At 45.6% G+C, this 22486-nt stretch overlaps 1 protein-coding gene across 5 annotated transcripts in view; it reads left to right on the top strand.

Moving 5' to 3' along the window:
* Positions 1-22486, top strand: part of TBC1D8 (TBC1 domain family member 8) — a 139735-nt gene that overhangs the window by 40589 nt on the left and 76660 nt on the right. For 2 of the 5 annotated variants that reach the window (XM_044925667.1, XM_044925668.1), the window contains exon 2: positions 9728-9838. The exons of 1 other annotated variant lie outside the window; for it this stretch is intronic. In XM_044925667.1, the coding sequence (XP_044781602.1) occupies positions 9728-9838 (111 nt within the window). Of the gene's footprint in view, positions 1-9727; positions 9884-22486 lie in introns of all 5 variants that reach the window. 2 more of the 5 variants (XM_006071934.3, XM_044925666.1) reach the window with 1 other exon arrangement.

The raw sequence follows: 22486 nt of genomic DNA, 5'->3' as shown, positions 1-22486 counted from the left end.
GGGTGGACAGTTATGTTCAAATGTGTTTGGGATTTGTCAGTTGGGGGATGGGGTTTCTATACTTACTTTAGGAAGCCAGCTGCAGAAATTTCCAACCATTAACATTTTCATAGTTTAAGACAATCGTGGTATAAAACACGTAACATAAAATTGGCCATCTTAACTGTTGTTAAGTGTCCAGTTCAGTAGGTATTAAGTATATTCACATTAGACAGTCATTACTACTACCCAATGCCAAAGTTCTTTGCATCTTGGAAAGCTGAAAGCCTGTACCCAGTAAAGAATTTTCACAGTTTTGGAGTGAAGACAAAAAAAAAAATCTCCTTTTAATTCCAGCATGAACATGAGCAGGGCAGCCGGTCTGGCGCAGTGACTCCTGCAGCTGAACAGAGCCACTGTCTGGACACTGTTGTTTTTCGGCTTCCTGAGATGCCGGGGGTCCTTGTGTGGCCTGCCTTGCTCCCATGTATCGGGGACGTGGTGTGCAGGTGAGGGTCTGCTGGCTGCCTGCTCTGTTTTCAACAGCTGACTCTGGAATCCCTCCCTTGTGATGGCCTTGAAGCCCTCCTCCTGGACCGTCATGGTTACCCTGTGGCCTTGCCCATCAAGCTGCTGCATTCTCTGGAAACAGCACCAGCAATTCCTGGGTTTAGTGGAAATCTGTGGACTCCTAAGGGAACCACACGAAAAGAGATATCTTCGACTTCTATAAAATGCTTTGTAAAAAAAAATTGAAATTGAGTATTTTGGGTTATGAATTTTACTTCAAAGAGGGGAACTCTCAACATCCTCATGTTGAGAATGCAAATACCCCAACTTTCATCTTCCCTCTTTGACAGTCAGGAAAGAAAACTTCAGACTTCCTCGGTAGCTCAGCTGGTAAAGAATCTGCCCATAGTGCAGGAGACCCCAATTTGATTCCTGGGTCAGGAAGATCCCCTGGAGAAGGGATAGGCTACCACTCCAGTATTCTTAGGCTTCCCTGGTGGCTCAGATGGTAAAAGAATCCACCTGCCATGTAAGAGATCCCCGAGTTGGGAAGGTTCCCAGGAGGAGGGCATGGCAACCCACTCTAGTATTTTTGCCTGGAGAATCCCCATGGACAGAGAAGCCTGGTGGGCTACCATCCATGGGGTGGCAAAGAGTCGGACACGACTGAGCGATTAAGCACAGCACAGCCTGGAAGAACTTCCTGTAATCCTTTATGGTTATTTGTCACTTTTCAAAACTAAGAGTTTTCCCCTTTATTCTGGTTCTTCATTTGCTTTCCCCACCCCAGTCTCCAAAACAGAGACAACAGCCAAACCACACAGCCCTGACATGAAGACAGAGATGTAGCCCAGATTGGTCTCCTGATGGGGGGTTAGGGTGCTGAGCTGCTGCCCCGTGGACGTGCTGTGACCCTGAAGCTTGTCTGCTGGAGAGGTAGAAGTGTTTGTCGTGGGGTTGCTTAGGGCCTTAGTTGTGGCATGCGAGCTCATAGCTGTGACATGTGGGATCTAGTTCCTCCACCAGGGAGTGAACCCCGGCCCCCTGCCTTGGGAGCTCGGAGTCTTCACCACTGGACTACCAGGGAAGTCTCCCCCCGCCCCCCGCCTTTTTTTAAAGTAATTAATTAATTTATTGACTGCATCAGATCATTGTTGTCGTGTGCGGAATCTTTGGCAGCAGTGAACAGTTTCTCTAGTTGTGGCACTTGGGCTCAGTAGTTGCGGTGGGCAGGCTTCGTTGCCCTGGGGCTTGTGGGATCTTAGTTCTCTGACCGGGGATTGAACCCAAGTCCTCTGCATTGGAAGGTGGATTCCTAATCATTGGACTACTAGGTAAGTCCCTCAGGTATACTGTTTCTAAGCCACTAGGAGGATCTGCTTTCATTAGTGCAGGAGGAGAAAAAAGGACTTCAGGCTTTCTGGTTTTCTGACTTTCATTAAAATGCTTTTCATGGGGGATGGGTGTCGCTGTTTTTCAAAATGGGTTTATTACACTCTGGTGCTCTTACAAGAGAAGGGCAGATATTGTATTAAGTTCAGCCAAAGGGGCAGAGTGGAAATAAAGAGATTTTAAAAATATATGCACACATGCTTAGTAATTTCGGGCAAGGAAGTCCCAATACCATTTTGTATCTGTTTTTGTATAACTGGGATAACACAGATGTCCTGACTGACCTGTTGCAAAAGAATATTACGTACTATCAGTTAGTCAGATGTGAATGAACATGCTTGGGAAATTAAAGGTTAGAAAAATATTTGTACTATATTATACATATGTAATGGAGAAGGCAATGGCACCCCACTCCAGCACTCTTGCCTGGAAAATCCCATGGATGGAGGAGCCTGGTAGGCTGCAGTCCATGGGGTCGCTAAGAGTCGGACACGACTGAGCAACTTCACTTTCCCTTTCATGCATTGGAGAAGGAAATGGCAACCCACTCCAGTGTTCTTGCCTGGAGAATCCCAGGGACGGGGGAGCCTGGTGGGCTGCCGTCTATGGGGTTGCACAGAGTCGGACACAACTGAAGTGACTTAGCAGCAGCAGCAGCTGTTACTGCTAAGAGCACAGAACTTTGCCACTGCAGCCAGTGGTAAGTCTCCGGGCCCAGAATAGAGGTTATAGAGCCAGGAGGCCATGGGAAGGCTTCTCCAAGCATCCTTTCTTTTCCCAGGTCAGAGGCTGTGATTTCATCTTACACTTGGTTCCATCTACGTGCGTGGAATCCAGCTAGGAGGAAAGAATAGCAGCTTTCTCGCTTGGCGGCAAATTTTTCCTCCGTCCCTCTTTGGGCCCTAATTATAAAACTTGTCACTCTACAGCTATCTCAGCCTGAGTTGTTATTCTGATTGGTTAAAAATAGGAGTGTTACACTCACGGGACACCAGGAGGGTTTCCCTGGAGCTCCAGACGAGCATATGGGACTGCCTGGGAAACAGGGAACCCAGAAAACCCCCAAGCACTGCCCTGCTTGTGTTGGGGGGAACTTGTTCCTCTCCATGGGAATTCTCCAGGCTAGAATACGGGAGTGGGTTGCAATGCTCTCCTCTTAATGAGCCAGTTAAGCTAGGCTTAACTAAGCCTAGCTAATAAATATTGCTAATGGGCTGCCAGGTGGCTCAGTGGTAAAGAGTCTGCCTCCCAATGCAAGGAGATCCAGGGGATGTGGGTTCGATCCCTGGATCAGGGGGATCCCCTGGAGAAAGAAATGACAACCCTTTTCACTATTCTTGCCTGGAGAATTCCATGGACCGAGGAGTCTGGTGGGCTACAGTCCATGGGGTCGCAGAGAGTCGGATATGACTGAGCACACACGCACCTTTGAAGCAGGGGTCCCCAGCCTCCGGGATCTAATGCCTGATGATCTGAGGTGGAGCTGATGCAGTAACAATAGAAATAAAGTGCACATGGGAGTAATGCGCTTGAATCATCCTGAAACCATACCTTGCACCCTCCCGTGGAAAATTGTCTTCAACAAAACCAGTCCCTGGTGCCAGAAAGGTCAGAGATCGATGTCCTAAAAGACGTCCATGGGAGTTATCTTCAGCTTCTTTATAAAAGGGCAGAGTAAGTAGGACAGTGTACCCTGCCGTTAGGAGCCGTGCCTGAGCGTTCTTCTGAATGTTCGCTTTATTTATGTGTATAGGTGTACATGTTTTTGTCTTGGGTGCACTTGAAATTTGCAGACATATTACCATTTTAAAAAAATAACCTTGAAGGATTTCTTTGCCATGCTAATTTCTTCTAGTTCACCTCTGTAAACAACAGAAATTGAAGGATGATTTTCTCTTCCTGAGTTTGTTTCTCACTTTGGTTTTCCTCTTTCGCTGCCCTTCCTCCTGGCTTTGCTTCTTTGTGGTCCTGGCCTCTTGTCTCCTATTTCGCTTTTGTGCTTTGGTGGGCTCCACCCCGAGTGCTCTGGCTTATTCCCCTTCCCCGCTCATCGCTCCTGCTGCTCTTGGAGGTTCTTGCAGGAGTGTTCGCATTTGCACAGACAGAGGGGTCACCCCTGTACTTGTCTGCAGGTGGACACTGGCGGGGTTGGCTCCCCTTTTCTTTTTTAAAAATTAAAAACCAATTTTTAACTGGGGGATAATTGCTTTACAATATTGTGTTGGTTTCTGCCGCACATCAAGATGAATCAGCCGTGGTGGTTTAGTCACTAAGTCATGTCCGGCTCTTGCAACCCTGTGGACTGTGTATAGCCCACCAGGCTCCTCTGTCCATGGAATTCTCCAGGCAAGAATACTGGAGTGGGTTGCCATTTTCTTTTCTAGGTATACATATGTCCCCTCCCTTTTGAACCTCCCTCCCACCTCCCACCTCTCTATGTCCTTTTCTTTTTAATAAACTTTATTTTTAGATGAGTTTTAGGTTTAGAGAAAAATTGAGAAGATAGTAGATGGAGTTCTTATACACCCCCCGTGCAATGTCTGCTGTTATTGACATGTCAGTATGGTGTGTTTAGTTGCAGTTAACCAACTGATACTGATCAGTTACTGTGATCTGCAGAATAATGACTGGAACCTGGCATCAGGTCACATGGCAAAAGAGGGATTAAGAGCACGGGTAAGATTGAGGTTGCTCATCAGTGGACCTCAAACTAGAGAGATTGTCCAGGTAGGCACAGTGTTATCACAAGGGCTGTTAGAGCCAGAAGCGGGACTCTGAAAAGAGACCCAGGGAGATGGCAGTGTGGGGAACTTGTCCTGGTGTTTCTGGCTTTGAATATAGAGGAGGGGCCATGAGCCAAGTAAAGTGAGTGGCCTCTGAAAGCCGGACAAGGCAGGCAAATGAATTCTCAGCTAGAGCCCCTAGAAAGAAGACACCTATTGACACCTTGATTTCCACTCAGATCAGCATTAGACCTCTGATGTACAGAACTGTAAGAGAGGAGATCATGTTTAAAGTCTTTACTGAGTTTGTTACAGTATTGCTTCTGTTTTCTGTTTTGGTTTTTTGGCCCTGATACATGTGGGATCCTAGCTCCCGACCAGGGATCAAACCCGCACCCCCTGCATTGGAAGGCGAAGTCTTAGCCACTGGACTGCCAGGGAAGTTCCAATACGTTTTTTTTTTTGTTTTAAGCTATTATGTGGTAACTTGGCGCAGAAGCAGTAGAAAACGAACGTGATGATTTTTACCAAAGTCCATCTTTTCTTTAGTTTTCTTTGGTCTTTTTTCTGCCCGCGGATACATTTACTTGTCACTTGGGTTGTAACAGCTTCTCACACTTCCGCTTGTTTTGCTCTTGACAGTTTTGAGGAGTATATTGGTCAGACATTTTGTAGAATGTTCCTTCATTGGAATTTGTCTGAAGTTTCTCTCATGACTAGAATGGGGTTAAGGGTGTTGGGGAGGAGAAATGGGGTAAAGTGCTGTTCTTATTGCATCCTGTCAGAGGATTATGACCCACACTGACCTTTATCACCTGGCCAAGGTATTGCTTGCCAAGTTTCTCCCACTGAATAGTTACTGCCTCCACTTCCCGTCCTGTGGGATTTTTCTTTCTTTCTTTCTTTTTTTGAGCACTTGCTTACTTTTCAGTCACTACAAAGTGCTCCAGGATCATCTTATGTATTTCCTGCTGCAGATCTAGAATCAGCCATTTTCCCAAAGAGTCCCAGTTCCTTTTATTGGAGGTTGGTAGAAACCAAGACCTGGGTGCTGGGTGTGCTCCTGGCTTCTGGGTCCTTTCTGCTAACAGAGCAAGGAAATCTAATGTACTACCTCTGTATATACACACATCACTAAGTGTTTCTGTATGTAGCCATTTGTATCTGTGGTAAACTAAACGTCATTCATACCAGTGTCTTTGACTCTAAGTACTGTATTTTTACTTTATTTGGGCTGCAGTGGGTCTTCATCGCTGCACGTGGGCTTTCTCTAGTGGAGAGCAGGAGCTACTCTCTTCGTTGAAGTGTGTGGGCTTCTCACTGTGGTGGCTTCTCTTGTTTTGGAGCTCAGTCTCTCAGCGCACGGGCTTAGTTGCCTCGTGCAGATGGGATCTTCCCAGATCAAGGATCAAACCCGTGTCTCCTGTGTTGGCAGGTGGATTCTTAACCCCTGGACCACCAAGGAAGTCCTAATTACTGTATTTCTTGCCTCTTTGCCTTGCTTACCTGTAAACTCCCACTCCAGTTAGGAACCTGGCTGTCACCTTCCGTCATCCTCTTCTTGATGGTTTCTAGTATTCCAGAAATGTATCAGAATTGTTAGCATTGGACTCTCTGGAGTACAGTACTTAAGCACGTTTCTTTGACCTTTCTTCCTAAAGACTCTGTTCATTTCCACAGTTACTTAAGTCAAACCCTTTTCCTGTATACCCTTCACTCTCATTTCATACATTTGTAATACAATTAGATTTTTTTTTGGTCATATTCTACATTCACTTGGGAACCCCTGGACCTTCCTAAATGATTTTTTTTCAAAATTTGCAAACATGAACGTTCACTTTTTATGCTGGAAACATCTGTGGATTTTGACAAAGGCACAGTGTCATGTATATACAATTAGAGTATCATGCAGAATGGTTTCACCCTAAAATTCCCCCACATTTGACTCATTCAGCCCCTTCTTGGTAATCACTGGTTTTTCTACCCTTGCTATATTTCCCATTTTTTTTTCCCTAGAATAATTAGAATCGTGCAGAATATAGCCTTTTTAGGAGGGCTTCATTCACTTAGCAATATGGATTTAAGGTCTCTCTTTCTTTTCAAGGCTTGGTAATTTGCTTCTTTTCATCACTGAAAAATACTCCATTGAATTATGTACCACAGTTTGATTATCCGTTCACCAGTTGAAGGACATCTTGGTTGTTTCCAATTTGGGTCAATTATGCATACAACTTCTGTAAGTATTTGTGTGCAGGTTTTTGTGTGGGCGTGAATTTTCAAAAACAGTTGCATGAATACTTAAGAGTGTGATTGCCCTGTGGTGTAAGACTATGTTTAACTCGTCAAGAACAACCAGAGTGTCTTCCAAAGTGACTACCCTAAGCGTTCCCATCAGCAATGAATAAGTTCCTGTTGCTGGCATCCTTTTCAGCACTTGGTGTGTGATACATTTTGAGTTAATTTTTGAAAGGTATAAGATCTGTGTCTTGGTTTGTATTCTTTCATATGGATGTCCAGTTGTTCCAGAACCATTTGTTGAAAAGACTATCCTTCATTAAATTACTTTTGCTCGTTTGTCACAAATCAGTTAATTGTGCTTGTAGGATACATTTGTGAGGTCTGATTCTGTTCCACTGATCTGTGTATTTTATTGCCCATACCACACTGTCTTGATTACTATTGCTTGGTACAGTAGTTAAGATGGAAATTATATAGCACGAGTCCTCCAACTTTGTTCTTCTTCAGTACTACTACTACTACTAGTAATAGGTCTTTGTCTTTTCAAGTAGACTTTCTAATCAATTTATCAATATTTACAAAATGGCTTGCCAAGATTGTCGTTGTGTCGCTTTGAATCTATAGATCAGGTTGGGATGACTTGACATCTTAACAGTACGGAATCTTTCAACCCAAGAACATGGATTATGTTTCCATTTGTTTAGATCTTCTTTGAATCCTTTCATCAGAGTTTTGTAGTTTTTTGCACATAGATCCTGCGCATATTTAGATTTCTGCCTGATATGAACATCTTTTGCTATTGTCAATGGTATTTATATTCTTGTCAAATTCCAGTTGTTCATTGCTGGTATTTGGGAAAGCACTTGTCATTTACCCCTCTGTCTGACAGCCTTTCTATGTTTGCTTATGAGTTCCTTAAGTTTTTTGTTGTTGTTGTTGTTATTGATTCTTTGGGATTTTTCTGTAAAATCAAGCATGTCATCCGAGAACAAAGGCAGTTTTGTTTCTTCCTTCCTATTGATTCATCAATTTCTTTAATAGATACAGATCTATTCAAATGATTTAGCTCTCTTTGTGTGAGTTTTAATAATTTGTGTCTTTCAAGGAATTGGTACATCTCATAAATTATCAAATTTTTAAGTATAGAATTGTTCATACATTCCTTTATCATCCTTTTAATATCTCAGGGAACATTTCTCATATTGGTAATTTGTATCTTCTCTCCTTTTTCCTTCCTTAGCCTAGCTAGAGGCTTGTCACTTTTATTGATCTTTTCAAAGAATCAGATTTTGGTTTTATTGATTTTTTTTGCTATTTTTTTTTTCTGTTTTGAATTATGTTTGGTTTTTTGGCTCAATTTTTATTATTTTCTTCTGCTTTCTTTAGGGTTATGTTGCTCTTCTTTCTATGGTTTCCTAAAGGAGAAGCTTAGAGTATTCTAGTGTTAGAGTTGAACTCAGAAGTCCCCTCATCACTTTTTAACTGCTGCTCTTCACACCTTCTTCCAGGTGAAGGGGCCAGGTTGGTTGTGTTGGCATAAAACTTGCTGCCCATTGCCAAAGCTCCTGAGCCTTGAGTCTTTCCAAACAGAAAGACTTCTTCTGTGTGGTATAGATATACAGGGGAATAGTACTCAGTCATAAAAAAGAATGCAATGATGCTATTTTCAGGAGCATGGATGGACCTAGAGCTTATCACACTAAGTAAATCAGAGAAAGACAAATATTATAGCACTTATATGTAGAAGCTAAACTACGACACGAGCGAGCATGTCTATGAAACAGACTCACAGACGGAGAGCAGACTTGTGGTTGCCGAGGGGGAGGGTGGACTAGGGAGGGGTGGACTGGGAGTTGGAGGCTGGCAGAAGCCAGCTGTTACATATAGGATGGATAAACAACAAGGTCCTACTATATATGGTTAATCTGGACTATTTACAATAGCCAAGACATGAAAGCAACCTAAGTGTCCATCAGTAGTTGAATGGATAAAGGAGACGTGGTGCATATATACAATGGAGTATTCCTCAGTCACCAAAAAAATGAAATAATGTCATTTGCAGCATCGTGGATGACCTAGAGATTACCATAGTGAATGAAGTAAGTCAGAAAGAGAAAGAAATACCATATGGTGGCACTTATACGTGAAATCTAAAATGGGATACAAATGAACGTATCTTCAAAACAGTCTCGCAGAGATAGAGAGCAGACTTGTGGTTACCGAGGGGAGGGCGGGGCGTGGATTAGGAGTTTGGCACTGGCAGATGGAAACTATGTTTAGAATGGATCGGGCAGGAATAGAGACATGGAGGTAGAGTGGACACAGAGAGGGAAAGAGGGTGGGACCAACTGAGACAGTAGCCTTGACATATAATATACGTTACCATGTGTAATAGATAGCTAGTGTGAAGTTGCTCTAAAACACAGGGATCTCAGCCTGTGCTCTCTGACAACCTAGAGGGGTGGGAAGGGGGCTGGGTTGGAGGGAGGGAGGCTCACGAGGCCGGGGACATATGTATACTTATGGCTGATTCATGTTGTTGTACGGCAGAAACCAACACAACATTGTAAAGCAATTATTCTCCATTTAAAAATAAATAAATTTTAAAAATGGACAAAATCTTGCTGAATAGCACCGGGAACTGTATTCAATATCTTGTGATAAACCATAATGGAAAAGAATATGAAAAAGAAAAGTGTATATATGTAGACCTGAATCACTTTGCTGTACAGAAGAAATCAACACATTATAAACCAACTATACGTCAATAAAATTTAACAAAAAAAGAGGCTGCTGGCACTCGGAGTTACCGCCCCGCCTTCCCAGTGGGCTGCTGGCTGTCCGTGCCTGTGCTCACATGTGCGTTGTCCTCTTGTCTCTTGAAGGTCGCCTGGTGGGTGCCCTGGACGCGGTGCTGGATTCCAACGCCCGGGTTGCTCCATTCCGAATTCTGCTCCAGGTGCCCGGCTCCCAGGTGTATTCTCCCATAGCATGTGGTGAGTTACTGAGCGGATCGGACGTTTACTGGGCTGTGGCCATGGGTGAGTTTCCTCCCCGGTGGAGCATTCCCCACCTTGAGGTCTGAGCATGGGTATCTGTGTGGTGGTGAAGCTTGAAGGTAACTGGCCGAACCTCACCCGCTGCTGTGAGCTCTCTGTTCCTTCTCTCAACCATCAGAAGCACGTGGTGGTTCTTAAGGCTGGACAGCCAGGTTGGACAGACGGTCCAAGTGGTGTGTGCTTCCCGGAGGAACCCAGCCGTTTTCTTTTCCGTCTTGTGTCTGACGTAACACTCGCCCCGGGTGAGAGTGCACTCCGTGACGTGCCGGGGAAGTGCCCCGGGCTGGGTCTGCCTCAGGCCCGTCTTCGTCCTTGTCCCACTGTGCGCTGAATCCCTGGACAGCGGGGCTCTGCGGGAGTTTAGAAATCGCCTTCCCATCCTCGCCGAGTTTCAGCTCCTCCCACACGCACCGTTCGGGGCTCTGCTGGGACACTCCCTCTGGGAATCATGGCATCGTGAGAAGCCCCTTCTGTTAAAAAACAAACCTGAGATGTGTCTTTTTATTTATTTATTTTTCAAACACCACAGAAACTTTATTCACGCAATCCAGTAAGATTTCTGAACTTGTGCCAGTGAGGCACGATAAGCCCTTTTCTCTCAGGCTTGTTGCTGACATGTAAATTAGCACAAACGCAAGTTGAACTTACACACTGTTGACAGATAACTCCTAGTCCCTATTTTAGTATTACCATCACGGGGATGCTCAAAGGGCAGTCGGTGAGATGCATCTTTTTAATTACGCAAGTAATCTTCACACTTCAGAAATTGGAAAATGGGTAAGAAAGAAGGAGAAAGAAGTCATCTATAACCTCTTATCCAGGGTAATCACTCTCTGTCTACATGTGTTTCTATGCAGAGGTTTTCAGTTGTGTGTGTTTTTTCTCTTAAAGTGAAAGTGTTAGTCACTTGGTCATGTCCTACTCTTTGCAACACCATGGACTGTAGCCCGCCAGACTCCTCTGTCGATGGGATTCTTCAGGCATACTGAAGTGGGTTGCCATCCCCTTCTCCAGGGATTTTCCTGACCGAGGGATTGAACCCTGATCTCCCATACTGCAGGCAGATTCTTGACCATGTGAGCCACCAGGGAAGCCCACATTTTAGTAACTACTGTCAAATTTCACTGTCACATTACATTCTCTAATGACATCGGATTACTTTTTTTCCTGGAAAAAATACAGGAAAGGATAAAGAAGAAAATGGTTGTCTTATACCCACCATTTATTACTAATGACTGTTAACATCTTGGAACGTTTTTTTCCCAGCTTGTTTTGTTTGTTTTGGACAAATCAGTCTGTATTTGCATTAAGTGATAAAATGATTCATGCTCAATATAATCAATTAGTTCTGGAAAGTACAAAGAAAAAATATATTTTCTTCCCCCTGCCCCACCAACATCCTAGCCAACCAACCTCCAGAGACACTGGTTGACAACATTTTTTCTTTCCTTTCTTTTGTCTTTTTGTATTTTTTGGCCATGCTGAGCTTGGTGCCCCAATCAAGCTCCGAGTCCTAACCACTGGACCACCAGGGAATTCCCAGCACCACTTTCTAATGCATCTACACAAGTCCAGGGAGAGTTGGGAAGAACATAGATGGTGCAGCTTGTCCGCAGTGCCAGTTGACAATAAGAATATTGTTTTTAGTGGATTTCAATAAAAGGAAAGATGCTAAAGTGAAATGAAAATACTATTAAACTTCAAAGAAATATCCCTCGAACCCTGAGTGCTGGCTTTCTAAAAGGTTCGTTGAAGGTCAAGGGGATAGATGTTCGAATGTGTGACGAGGTCAGAATTGTAGCTTTTGAAGACAGTGTTTCTACTCGGACAGAGTTCATTGACTCACCTCTTGAAGGACAAGGACGCTACCAGCCTTCTCATCCGTCCCCTGCTGCCCCAAGCTCTCATTTTAAAAAGTTTTACTATTAATTGTACGCCGTGATTCTCATTCTGTTCGGTAACTGTGTTCCTCAACATTATTTGGCTCAGTTCTCTATGTAAATCGATTCAGGGCTTCCATCAGGTATGGTTTTCCCAACATAGCGTCTTTTATTTTGGCTTCTTTCTTAGTTGGCTCTATTCCTGTTTTCTTTCCCTAATGATGTCTCACATGGTTGCAACGCCCTGGTTGGGTATGATGGGTTCTGACCAGTCTCTGGGGCTTGGTGGCCATCACTTTGGGGTCTTGCAGTATTTCAGTGGCGAGGGCAGAAACCTCAGGCTGGTCTGATGCACCCTACCTCCCACCCCGCTGCGTTCCCTACCTCCCACCCGCGCATTGTGGGTGATGCACTTTTCATGGGTATAACTGCTTTTTTTTAATCTCTGAGGTTTTGCAACATTAGTCACTTTAGTAACTCCTTTATAATCTGTTATTCCCTGGACCACTTTGTGTTACATTTTTCTGAAACTCTTCCAGGACTTAAGATTGCTTTCTTTAATCCTTTCAGGAAACTTTCTTAATATCATTCTGTGTATGTGTTACATTTTATATTCCGTGGATTGGATTTCCCACTTCAAGGACACTTTCTGTTGGACAGGTCTGTTTTTCATTTCTGCTTTTCCTTTTTTTGATGAAAACAGATCTTTGATAAAAGAATTGACCATACAGGAGCACTCCCCTTTCACAGTATTCCTTTTTACTTCTTACGTGCGTTACTGGTTATGCTGTTAGATTTCTTGGTTACAGCACTAAAGGGCAGAAAAAGGAATGTATATAAGGCAATATTTCTTTTAGGTGCAGTAAGTGTGTGTTTCCCTAGTGACTCAGTGGTAAAGAATCGGCCTTCCAATGCAGGAGACGCAGGAGACATGGGTTTGATCCATGAGTTGGGAAGATGCTCTGGAGGAGAGCATGGCAACCCACTCCAGTATTCTTGTCTGAAATGTCCTGTGGACAGAGAAGCCTGGCGGCTGCGGTCCACGGGGTCACAGAGCGGGACTGAGCGACTGAGCACGCACAGTAGTAGTGTGTTAGGAATGCTGTGCTTTTCTCCATCTGTCCTTTTCAGCGGCTCTCTGCATGCTGGGTGTATAGCCCTTTCCTCTAAGGCAATTCTGTTTTCAGCAGTGTTTCCCAGACTCTGCTGCCTTTAACTGACCTACTAATTTTGTTGACATGTAGTTTTTAAAAAAAAAATAAGTGAGCAGTTTGGCCGTGTGGGGTCTTAGCTGTGGCCCTTGGGATCTTCACTGCATCACGCATGATCTTCGTTGTGGTATCGCAGCACGCAGGCTCGGTAGTTGCGGGAGGCAGGATCTTAGTTCTCTGACCAGGGGTCAAACCTGCACCCCCTGCTTTGCAAGGTGGATTCATAACCCCTGGACTACCAGGGAAGTCCCCATGTAGTCAGTGGTCTTGATCCTCAGTTCGTTTTCTTAGGTCTCCAGTCTCCCATTTTATCTCTGTAATCTCACCATCTCATCTTTCAGCTCTTGTTTCATTGAACTCATGTTTCTGTTACATCGTCTTGGGGCGTGAAGGCTTCGTGGGCATCTCCTCCTCCTCCTCCGGGACACTGAGCACCTCGTTCGCCTCTCTCCATCCCCTTGCAGTCAGCGGTTTTGCTTGGTTGCTGTGCTGTTTCTCCCCTTTCTTGCTCACGCTTGGAAATGGTTCTCCTACACTGTGTAAGCACTAATACAGTGACCGTGGCATTTTGATGTGTATTTTGGGGACAGAGCAGGGGGGGCTGGTGTGCTGCTGGCCAGGACAAGGGGTGGGAGGGGCAAGACCCTGTCCTTTTCTCCTGATTCTCCCTGATTCCTCTCCTCTGCCCCAGAGGAGGGGAGGTGGTCTTGCCCTAGGATTTAGACTTTTCATGAGAACATTTGGAGTTTTGTCTCCTGCTAGATGGACCTCTCGGAGAAGGCAATGGCACCCCACTCCAGTACTCTTGCCTGGAGAATCCCATGGATGGAGGAGCCTGGTAGGCTGCAGTTCATGGGGTTGCTAAGAGTCGGACACGACTGAGCAACTTCCCTTTCACTTTTCACTTTCACGCATTGGAGAAGGAAATGGCAACCCACTCCAGTGTTCTTGCCTGGAGAATCCCAGGGACAGGGGAGCCTGGTGGGCTGCTGTCTCTGGGGCCGCACAGAGTTGGACACGACTGAAGCGACTTCGCAGCAGCAGCAGCAGATGGACCTCTGGGGAGTCACCGGTGGGGGGACTTAGTGCACAAGCCTGCTTGGGTCCTGAGACCACATGGCCCTGCAGGTCCACAGGAGCCAGTCTGGGCTCCACGGTGACGCAGTGTCATGCTTGATGTTGACACAGTGCTGAGCCTTTGCCTGTAGCTAGATTTACTCACCCAGACCTTCACTAGGCACTTAGTTGGCTCTGATTTTTATCTATTTTATAAACCTAAACGAGCATCCAGACACTTAAATATTTCAGGCCACCCTTGAAGTCCTCTCATCTGAAACGTTTGATGCTTGTCTTGTACCAGACCTGTGCTGGGTGCCGGGATTCCTGGGTGAGGGTGTGAGAGGCAGTTTCCTCTCCCTGACCTTCTTGGGTCATGGGGAGTCAGAGAGCCGACCTGGAAATGGCAGGTACAGGTGGGCAAGGAAAGCACGAGAGGCCGGGACCCCGGGGGAACCCATGTACAAGCACACCTCATTGTATTGGGCTTTACTGTGCTCTGTAAACGTTGCATTTTTTACCAGTTAATGAGGCTGATCACATGGTTTCACTCTGGTGCTGGAGAAGACGCTTCAGAGTCCCTTGGCCAGCAAGGAGATTGAACCAGTCAATCCTAAAGGAGATCAACCCTGAATATTCATTGGAAGGACTGGTGCTGAAGCTGAAACTCCCAATATTTTGGTCACTTAATGAGAAGAGCTGACTCATTGGAAAAGACCCTGATGCTGGGAAAGATTGAGGGCAGGAGGAGAAGGGGATGACAGAGAGTGAGATGGTTGGATGGCGTCACTGACTCAATGGACATATGTGCTAAGTCGCTTCAGTCGTGTCTGACTCTTTGTGACACTCTGGACTGTAGCCCGCCAGGCTTCCCTGTCCATGGGATCCTCCAGGTAAGAATACTGGAGTGAGTTGCCATTTCCTCCTCCGGGGGATCTTCCCAAACCAGGGATGGAACCCACGTCTCTTATGTCTCCTGCGCCGGAAGGCATGCTCTTCACCCCTAGTGCCACCTGGGAAGCCCTGAGTTTGAGCAAAGTCTGGGAGGTGAGTGAAGAACAGGGAAGCGTGGCGTGCTGCAGTCTATAGGGTTGCAAAGAGTTGGACACAACTGAGTGATTGAACGACTGTTGTGAAGGACAAATCAATCCGTGCCGTTTTCCAACAGCGTTTGTTCACTTTGTGTCTCTGTGTTACCTTCGGTAACTCTGTCAGTATTTCAGACTTTTCCTTATTGTATTTTGTTACAGTGATCCGTCATCCGTGATCTTTGATGTGACTGTTTTAGAAAGATTGCTGACTTGCTGAAGACTTGGATGATGGTTAGCTTTTTCGTAGCAATAAAGTATTTTTTAAACTAAACCATGTACATTGTTTATTTAGATATAATGCTATTGCACACTTAATAGACTACAGTGTAGTAGAAACATAACTTTTATAGGTACCATAAAATAAAAAAAATTCATGAGCCTCCCTTTACTGTGATGTTTGCTTGATTGCAGTGGTCTGAACCCGGCCCACAGTATCTCTGGGGTGTGCCTGTAGTAAGAAATTATTGCATCCAATGGATAACGTTTATAAGGCCATTTATATGTGTATTCCCAAATTACCTGCTATAAAGATTGCAGCAGTTTACACTGGCTGCCTACCCCCTAGCAGTGTGGTTGTCCTGAGAACATTTAATTCCTGGAACATTCTTTCTCTTGAACCAAGATCTGCTTCCTTGAACTATAAAAAGAATAAAACAATGCCCTTTTCAGCAACATGGATGGGCCTAGAGATTATCATACTAAGTGAAGTCAGAGAAAGTCAAATATCGTATGATATCACTTATATGTTGTTGCTCTTGTTCAGTTGCTAAGCTGTGTCCAACTCTTTGCAACACCACGCACTGTAGCCAGCCTGGCTCCCCTGTCCTTAAGTATCTCCCAGACTTTGCTCAGATTCATGTTCATTGAGTCAATGATGCTATCTAACCATCTCATCCCCTGCCACCCTCTTCTCTTTTTGCCTTCAATCTTTCCCAGCATCAGGGTCTTTTCCAATGAGTTGACTTTTCACGTCAGGTGGCCAAAGTATTAGAATTTCAGCATCAGTCCCTCCAGTGAATATTCAGGGTCAATTTCCTTTAGGATTGACTGGTTTGATCTCCTTGCTGGTCAAGGGACTTTCAAGAGTATTCCTCAACACCACAATTTGAAAGCATCAGTGTGAAATCTCAAAAAGTGGTACAAATGAACTTGTTTATAAAACAGAAATAGACTCACAGACAAACTTAGGATTACCAAAGGGGAAAGGGGGGATAGATGAATTAGGAGTTTGGCATATTAACATATACACACTACTATATATAAAATAAACAACAAGGACCTACTGTGTAGTACGGGGAACTCTACTTAATACTCTGTGTAACCTATATGGGAAAAGAATCTGAAAAAGAATAAATATAAGCGTATATGTATAACTGACTCAGTTTGCTATACACTAGAAACTAACACAACATTTTAAGTCAACTATTTGTTGTTCAGTTGCTAAGTCATGTCCAGCTGTTTGCGACCCCATGGCCTGCAGCACACCAGACTCCCCTGTCTTCCACTATCTCCTGGGGTTAGCTGGAATTCACGTCCGTTGCATCAGTGATGCCATCCAACCATCTCACCTCTGTCGTCCCCTTCTTCTCCTGCCCTCAGTCTTTCCCAGCATCAGTCTTTTCCAATGAGTCAGCTCTTTGCAGCAGATGGCCTAAGTATTGGAGCTTCAGCATCAGCATCAATCAACTATACTCCAGTTAAACGAATTTAGAAGGGTCTGCTTCCTTTGGTTTCCACTTGACTGGGTGCTCTCCTTGGGCCTGACCTATGGCGAGTTAGAGAGGCGCCACCTTCATCTGTCCTCTTGCCCACTGAAGGTCTGAGTAGGCAGTTGTTCGTTCGGGTACCCTTTGCTCGGGTAAGGGAGAGGGCACTGGGGTGGAGATTTATCTCAGGCCTGTGGTATTGATTTAGGTACTCAGGTCTCTTTCCGGGAGCCCCTTGGGCATCTTGTGCTGTGATATTGATTCACCATGTTTAATATTTTATTGTGTCTTGAGCCCTGAGAAAGGCACCGTGCCCAGGGTCTCTTGTCTCAGATGAAGCACAAACAAGAGCTGTAGGAAGGGCCTGGGCGGCACTGGGAGGTGGTCAGAACAGGAAGTGCGGCCCGAGGGGGTGATTTATGTCTTCACTTGTCTCTGGCTGCTCCCAGGGCAGTGCAGGGGGTGGGGGGTGATTCTTGAGGATAAGAGTCTCTCTCTCTCTCTTTTTTTTTTTTTTTTTTTTAAAAGCAGAGGTGGAAGAGCTGGGTAGGTGATTTTGTGGGTGAACGTGATTATTACTTGGCAGCAGAGATCTGTGGATGGTGTGGGAAGAGAGAGAAGTTCCTGTTATTGTTACTTTGTTAACTTGCATGGATTGAAGAATCCCAAGGCATTGGTGGTGGTGTTTTGGATTCCAAGGCTCTATAATCACTACTGGTTTCAGCAGACAGAAGAGAAGGTACATTGTGAGGGTGGTTATGAGTTCTTTCGAGGGTGCTGGCAGAGATGTGTGCCCTGTCATTTGGATCAGAACTCAGATGTCCCCCTCCTGCCCAGAGAGGCCTCCCCAGGACCGCCTGCCAACCTCCTCAGTTCTGGCTCCCTTGTCCCTGTAGCACTTGGCTCTACTAATGTTTCCCTTTTATTTAAGCGCTTGGTCCCTAATGAAAATAGTTTTCTCAGAGTGGTGCTCACTACTGACCCTCAGTGCCCAGGGCAGAGTCTGGCATGTGGGTGAATGACGGGTCAAGTACGTAAGGGAAAGTCAAGGGCTCAGGAGTCAAGGCCGCTGTCCGTAAGGAGGGGAAGGGAGGTGGTGCATGTCACCACTGATACAGTTCTCGGGTCCTTTCTGAGAAGCCAAGGCCGGGGACAGTCCAGGGCTGTGCGGGGCCTGAGTCTGAGCTGTGTGACCAGCCACCAGGACCACTGCACAGTAGATCTTGGAGCAAAGGGTCTTGCTTCCTGTCTTTAAAAAGATTTTTTTTAATTGTGGTTAAATATAAAATTGATTAGCTTCAACATTGTGTTTTTCTTTTACATTATGGTTTATCACAGGATATGGAATACACTTCCCTGGGCTGTATATAGTAGGACATTGTAGTTTATCCATCCTATATATAATAGTTTGCATCTGCTGACCCCAGACTCTTAGTACAGTAATTTGTAGATTCTCCCATATTGCCGCAAATGGCATCATTTCATTCTCTTCTTTTATGGCTGAATAGTATTCCATCACGGAGAAGGCAATGGCACCCCACTCCAGCACTCTTGCCTGGAAAATCCCATGGACAGAGGAGCCTGGTGGGCTGCAGTCCATGGGGTCGCTAAGAGTCGGACACGACTGAGCGACTTCCCTTTCACTTTTCACTGTCATGCATTGGAGAAGGAAATGGCAACCCACTCCAGTGTTCTTGCCTGGAGAATCCCAGGGATGGGGGAGCCTAGTGGGCTGCCGTCTATGGGGTCGCACAGAGTCGGAGACAACTGAAGTGACTTAGCAGCAGTACCTATATATCACATCTTCTTTATCATTCATGTGTTGATGGACGCTTCGTTTGCTTCCATATCTTGGCTATTGTGAATAGTCCAGCTTAGCCATTTAAAAAAAACAAAAAACAAACAAAAAAAACAACCAAACTTATTTGGCTGTGCTGGGACTTAGTTGTGGCATGGGGGATCTAGTTCCCTGACCAGGGATCAAACCTGGGACCACTGCATTGGGAGCATGGAGTCTTAGCCACTGGACCACCACGGGAGTCCCAGCATAACCTTTTTTAAGTATGCATTTCAGAGCATTAAGCACACTCTTATTGCTGTGCTGCCATTGCCACTGTTCATCTTGAGAATTTACAAATGAAAACTCTGTGCCCATTAAGTACTAACTCCCCACTCCTTCATCCCCCTGGCCCCGGAAACAACCATTCTGCTTCCTGTCTCTAGGACTTTGATGACCTTAGGAGCTTCATGTAAGTGGACTCATGTGGTATGTGTCCTCTGTGTCTGGCTGACTTCACGAGCATAATGTCCTCGAGGTTCATCCATGTCAGAACCTGGAGACAAATTAGGAAATCATCTGCAGATGATTTAAAAGTGCAAAATGGAAACAAAAGTTCATTGATGTCATGGTGTGTGTCGGAGTTTCCTTCCTTTTGAGGCTGAATACTGTGTGTCTGCTTTCTTTTTGAAATCAGATACACAGCGATCGGCGCGTGACTTGAAACCAAGCGCGTGGTGTGTAGAACCAGGAGAGGTGACTGCCAGGAGCCAGGTCCTAGGCAGAGACGGGAGGGGAGGGGAACCGCAGGCAGAGGAGACGGTGGGGCAGGGTCCAGCCCGCAGGTAGGGGTCAGCCTCTGAGTTGACACCTGGGCTGTGAAGAGCTTTTCAGGGCCCTGGAGGAACAGGGCAGTGTTGCTATTTCTCTGTGTCCGGTGGTCTGAGCCATGCTTTGTCCTGTGATGGGTCCAGGCCACGCCAGGCTGTGAGGTACCGATGTATTATTCCATGTCCCTGTGGGTAGGGGCTTCTCAGAGCTATGGCTGCGTTACCCACACACACACATTTTATTTTTGACTGTGGCCATACACATAGAGTTAGTGGTTTTTGCCTGTTTTTAGGAAACGGAAGATATCCAGGAAAGACTCCGGGTGATATGCCTGGACTATTGCAGGAGCTGAATGGATGGGGCAATAATTTGACTCCTTTTGATGTCAGTTCATTGAGATCGGGGGTGGGCTGTCTCTTCTGGTGACTGACAGAGGACTTGCTGTGCGTAGAGGCACCCAGGATGCTGTCCTGCCAGGAGCATTCAGGAGAAGCTCATCAAACCTTTGACCAGGTGGCCTGTTTTTCTTTTTTTTTTAATTGAGGTATAGTCACTTTATAGTTGGAGCAGGCAATGGCACCCCACTCCAGTACTCTTGCCTGGAAAATCCCATGGGTGGAGGAGCCTGGTAGGCTGCAGTCCATGGGGTTGCGAAGAGTCGGACACGACTGAGTGACTTCACTTTCACTTTTCACTTTCATGCATTGGAGAAGGAAATGGCAACCCACTCCAGTGTTCTTGCCTGGAGCATCCCAGGGACAGAGGAGCCTGGTGGGCTGACATCTATGGGGTTGCACAGAGTCGGACACGATGGAAGCGACTTAGCAGCAGCAGCAGCATAGTCACTTTACAATGCTGTGTTATTTTCTGCTGTAGCAGGACGTGAATCAGCCGTATGTTTCCATAGATCCCGTCCCTCTTGGACCCCCGTCCACCCCATCCCACCTGTCCTGGTCACCACAGAGCTCTGAGCGTAGCTCCCTGAGCTGCACAGCTGCTTCCCGTCAGTTATCTGTTTTACACATGGTGCTGTATGTGCGTCAGTCCTAAACGCCCAGTTCATCCCACCGTTGTGCCCACACGCTCGTTCTCTACATCTGCATCTCTGTTCCTGCCCTACACATAGCTCCATCAGTACTGTTTTTCTAGATTCCACATATATGCAGTAATATATATCTGTTTTTCTCTGACTTAGTTCACTCTGTATAACAGATTCTAGGTCCATCCATGACTCTACAAACGACCCAATTTCAGTCCTTTCTATGGCTGAGTAATATTCCAGTGTATATATGTACCACATCTTCTTTATCTAGTCATCAGTCGTCGGAATTTCAGGTGGCCTCTTAATAATGCTCGTGTCCTTGTGGTCTGCCTGCGGACCGCAGAGTGCCTGGCTAGTGTTGTGACTGTTTATGACGGCGTTGGGCAATGTTTTCGTGTTCTGTGTTCCCAGCAGGGTCTGGAAATGAAGGAGAGCAGGATAAAACAGAAGAAACAGAGCCAAGCGGTAGCAGCTGAGAGAGGGGATGCTGTGAGAGCCCCGCCCACCGTCGGAGTGGAGATGTCCCAGCAGATGGGGGTTGGGGGGATGGGGTCCCATCGAGGTAGGCAGCGGCACCCCTGCATCACGGGAGCAGATGTGTGTGTGTAGTTTGAGGAAAACTTGGTTAATATTTTGGGTTTGAAAATTTAAAAACAAGCTGATTTTTGAAATTTTAAGGATCATGAATGGAAGCTGTATAGCATAGAGGCATATACACTACCATATGTAAAATAGATAGCCAGTGGAAATTTGCTGTGTGACTCAGGGAACTGAAACTGGGGTTCTGTAACAATCTAGAGGGGTGGGAAAGGGAGGGAGGTTCAAGAGGGAGGGGACCTATGTACACCGATGGCTGATTCATGTCGATGTATGGCAGAAATCAAACTAGTATTGTAAAACAATCATCCTTCAATTAAAAATAAATTTTAAAACAAGGAAGCTGTGACATTTTTTGTTAACAAATGGTGGGATGTGTTTTATAAGAAGTGAGAATGGCAAGTGTGATGCTTTCCGTTTTAAACAAAATCCCTTTCCCGGATGTTCCTCATCTGGGCCAGAATAATTAATTATTGGCCCTGGGGAGGGAAAATGCAGCATACGGGCTCCTCGTGACTTGCCAGGCCATGTCTCATGTCGGGGCACCACACCCTCTGCCCCCACCCCCACCCCGCCCAGTGGTCCAGGTGCAGGCTCTTAACGGAATGCACTGTCCGTGTTCTTTCTGCCGTGTCGACGCTTATCTCTGCCCTTGACCATGGCTGGCATTTTAGTTTCTTGTCTTCTGCATCACTGTTTGCTTTGTCTTTGGAGAGAGTTTTATTACGGGAGGAAATGTTCCAGGGCGGATCAGATTCATGTCTGGGTGACCTTTGTGCCCGGGCAGCCGAGGAAGTGCCGCCAGCCAGGCCGTTTTTCAAGAACAGAACTTGCTGTGCACTTCAAGGCAAGCCTGGGAGGCAGCCTTGCAGGAGGAAGGTTTCAGAACTGTGTTTTGTGTGCACCTCCTAAGGTCACGCAGGATGAGTGGTCACGCTTGGTTTTAGTTGCCTGCGATTTCTGAGAACAGCACTGGCTGGCCTTTTCCACATGAATTTACACTTGGAAGTGACCGATGGGGGCCCTGGCTGACATTTGTCTTCTGTTGGGACGCGTCCATCACTCGGCTTTTACAATTTCCAATGAAATAACTTTGTTTATGTTCAAATAATGAAACTCCCAGAAGATGTTCTCCCATTAGGGATGTGTTTATTGTTACTTAAAAAAGCCGGCAAGTGCTGAGTCTGACTTTCCGACTTAGTGAATTTGGATGTCAGAAGTCATTTTTGTAAAATGCTTTTAAACTGGGGAGGTTGTTGGAGATCTCACGGTTTTCTGAGTTTCCTCTTTTGGGTTACTTCCTTTTCTGAAATGTATAGAAAGAGTAGATCACTGTTGTATGGTAAGAACTAACATAGTGTTGTAGTCAGTTATGCTTCAAAAACAAACTCATG

Source organism: Bubalus bubalis, chromosome 12, assembly GCF_019923935.1.
Source record: "Bubalus bubalis isolate 160015118507 breed Murrah chromosome 12, NDDB_SH_1, whole genome shotgun sequence".
Taxonomy (NCBI): Eukaryota; Metazoa; Chordata; class Mammalia; order Artiodactyla; family Bovidae; genus Bubalus; species Bubalus bubalis.
The sequence above is the reverse complement of the archived record's forward strand: the minus strand, read 5'-3'. Positions and strand labels throughout refer to the sequence as shown.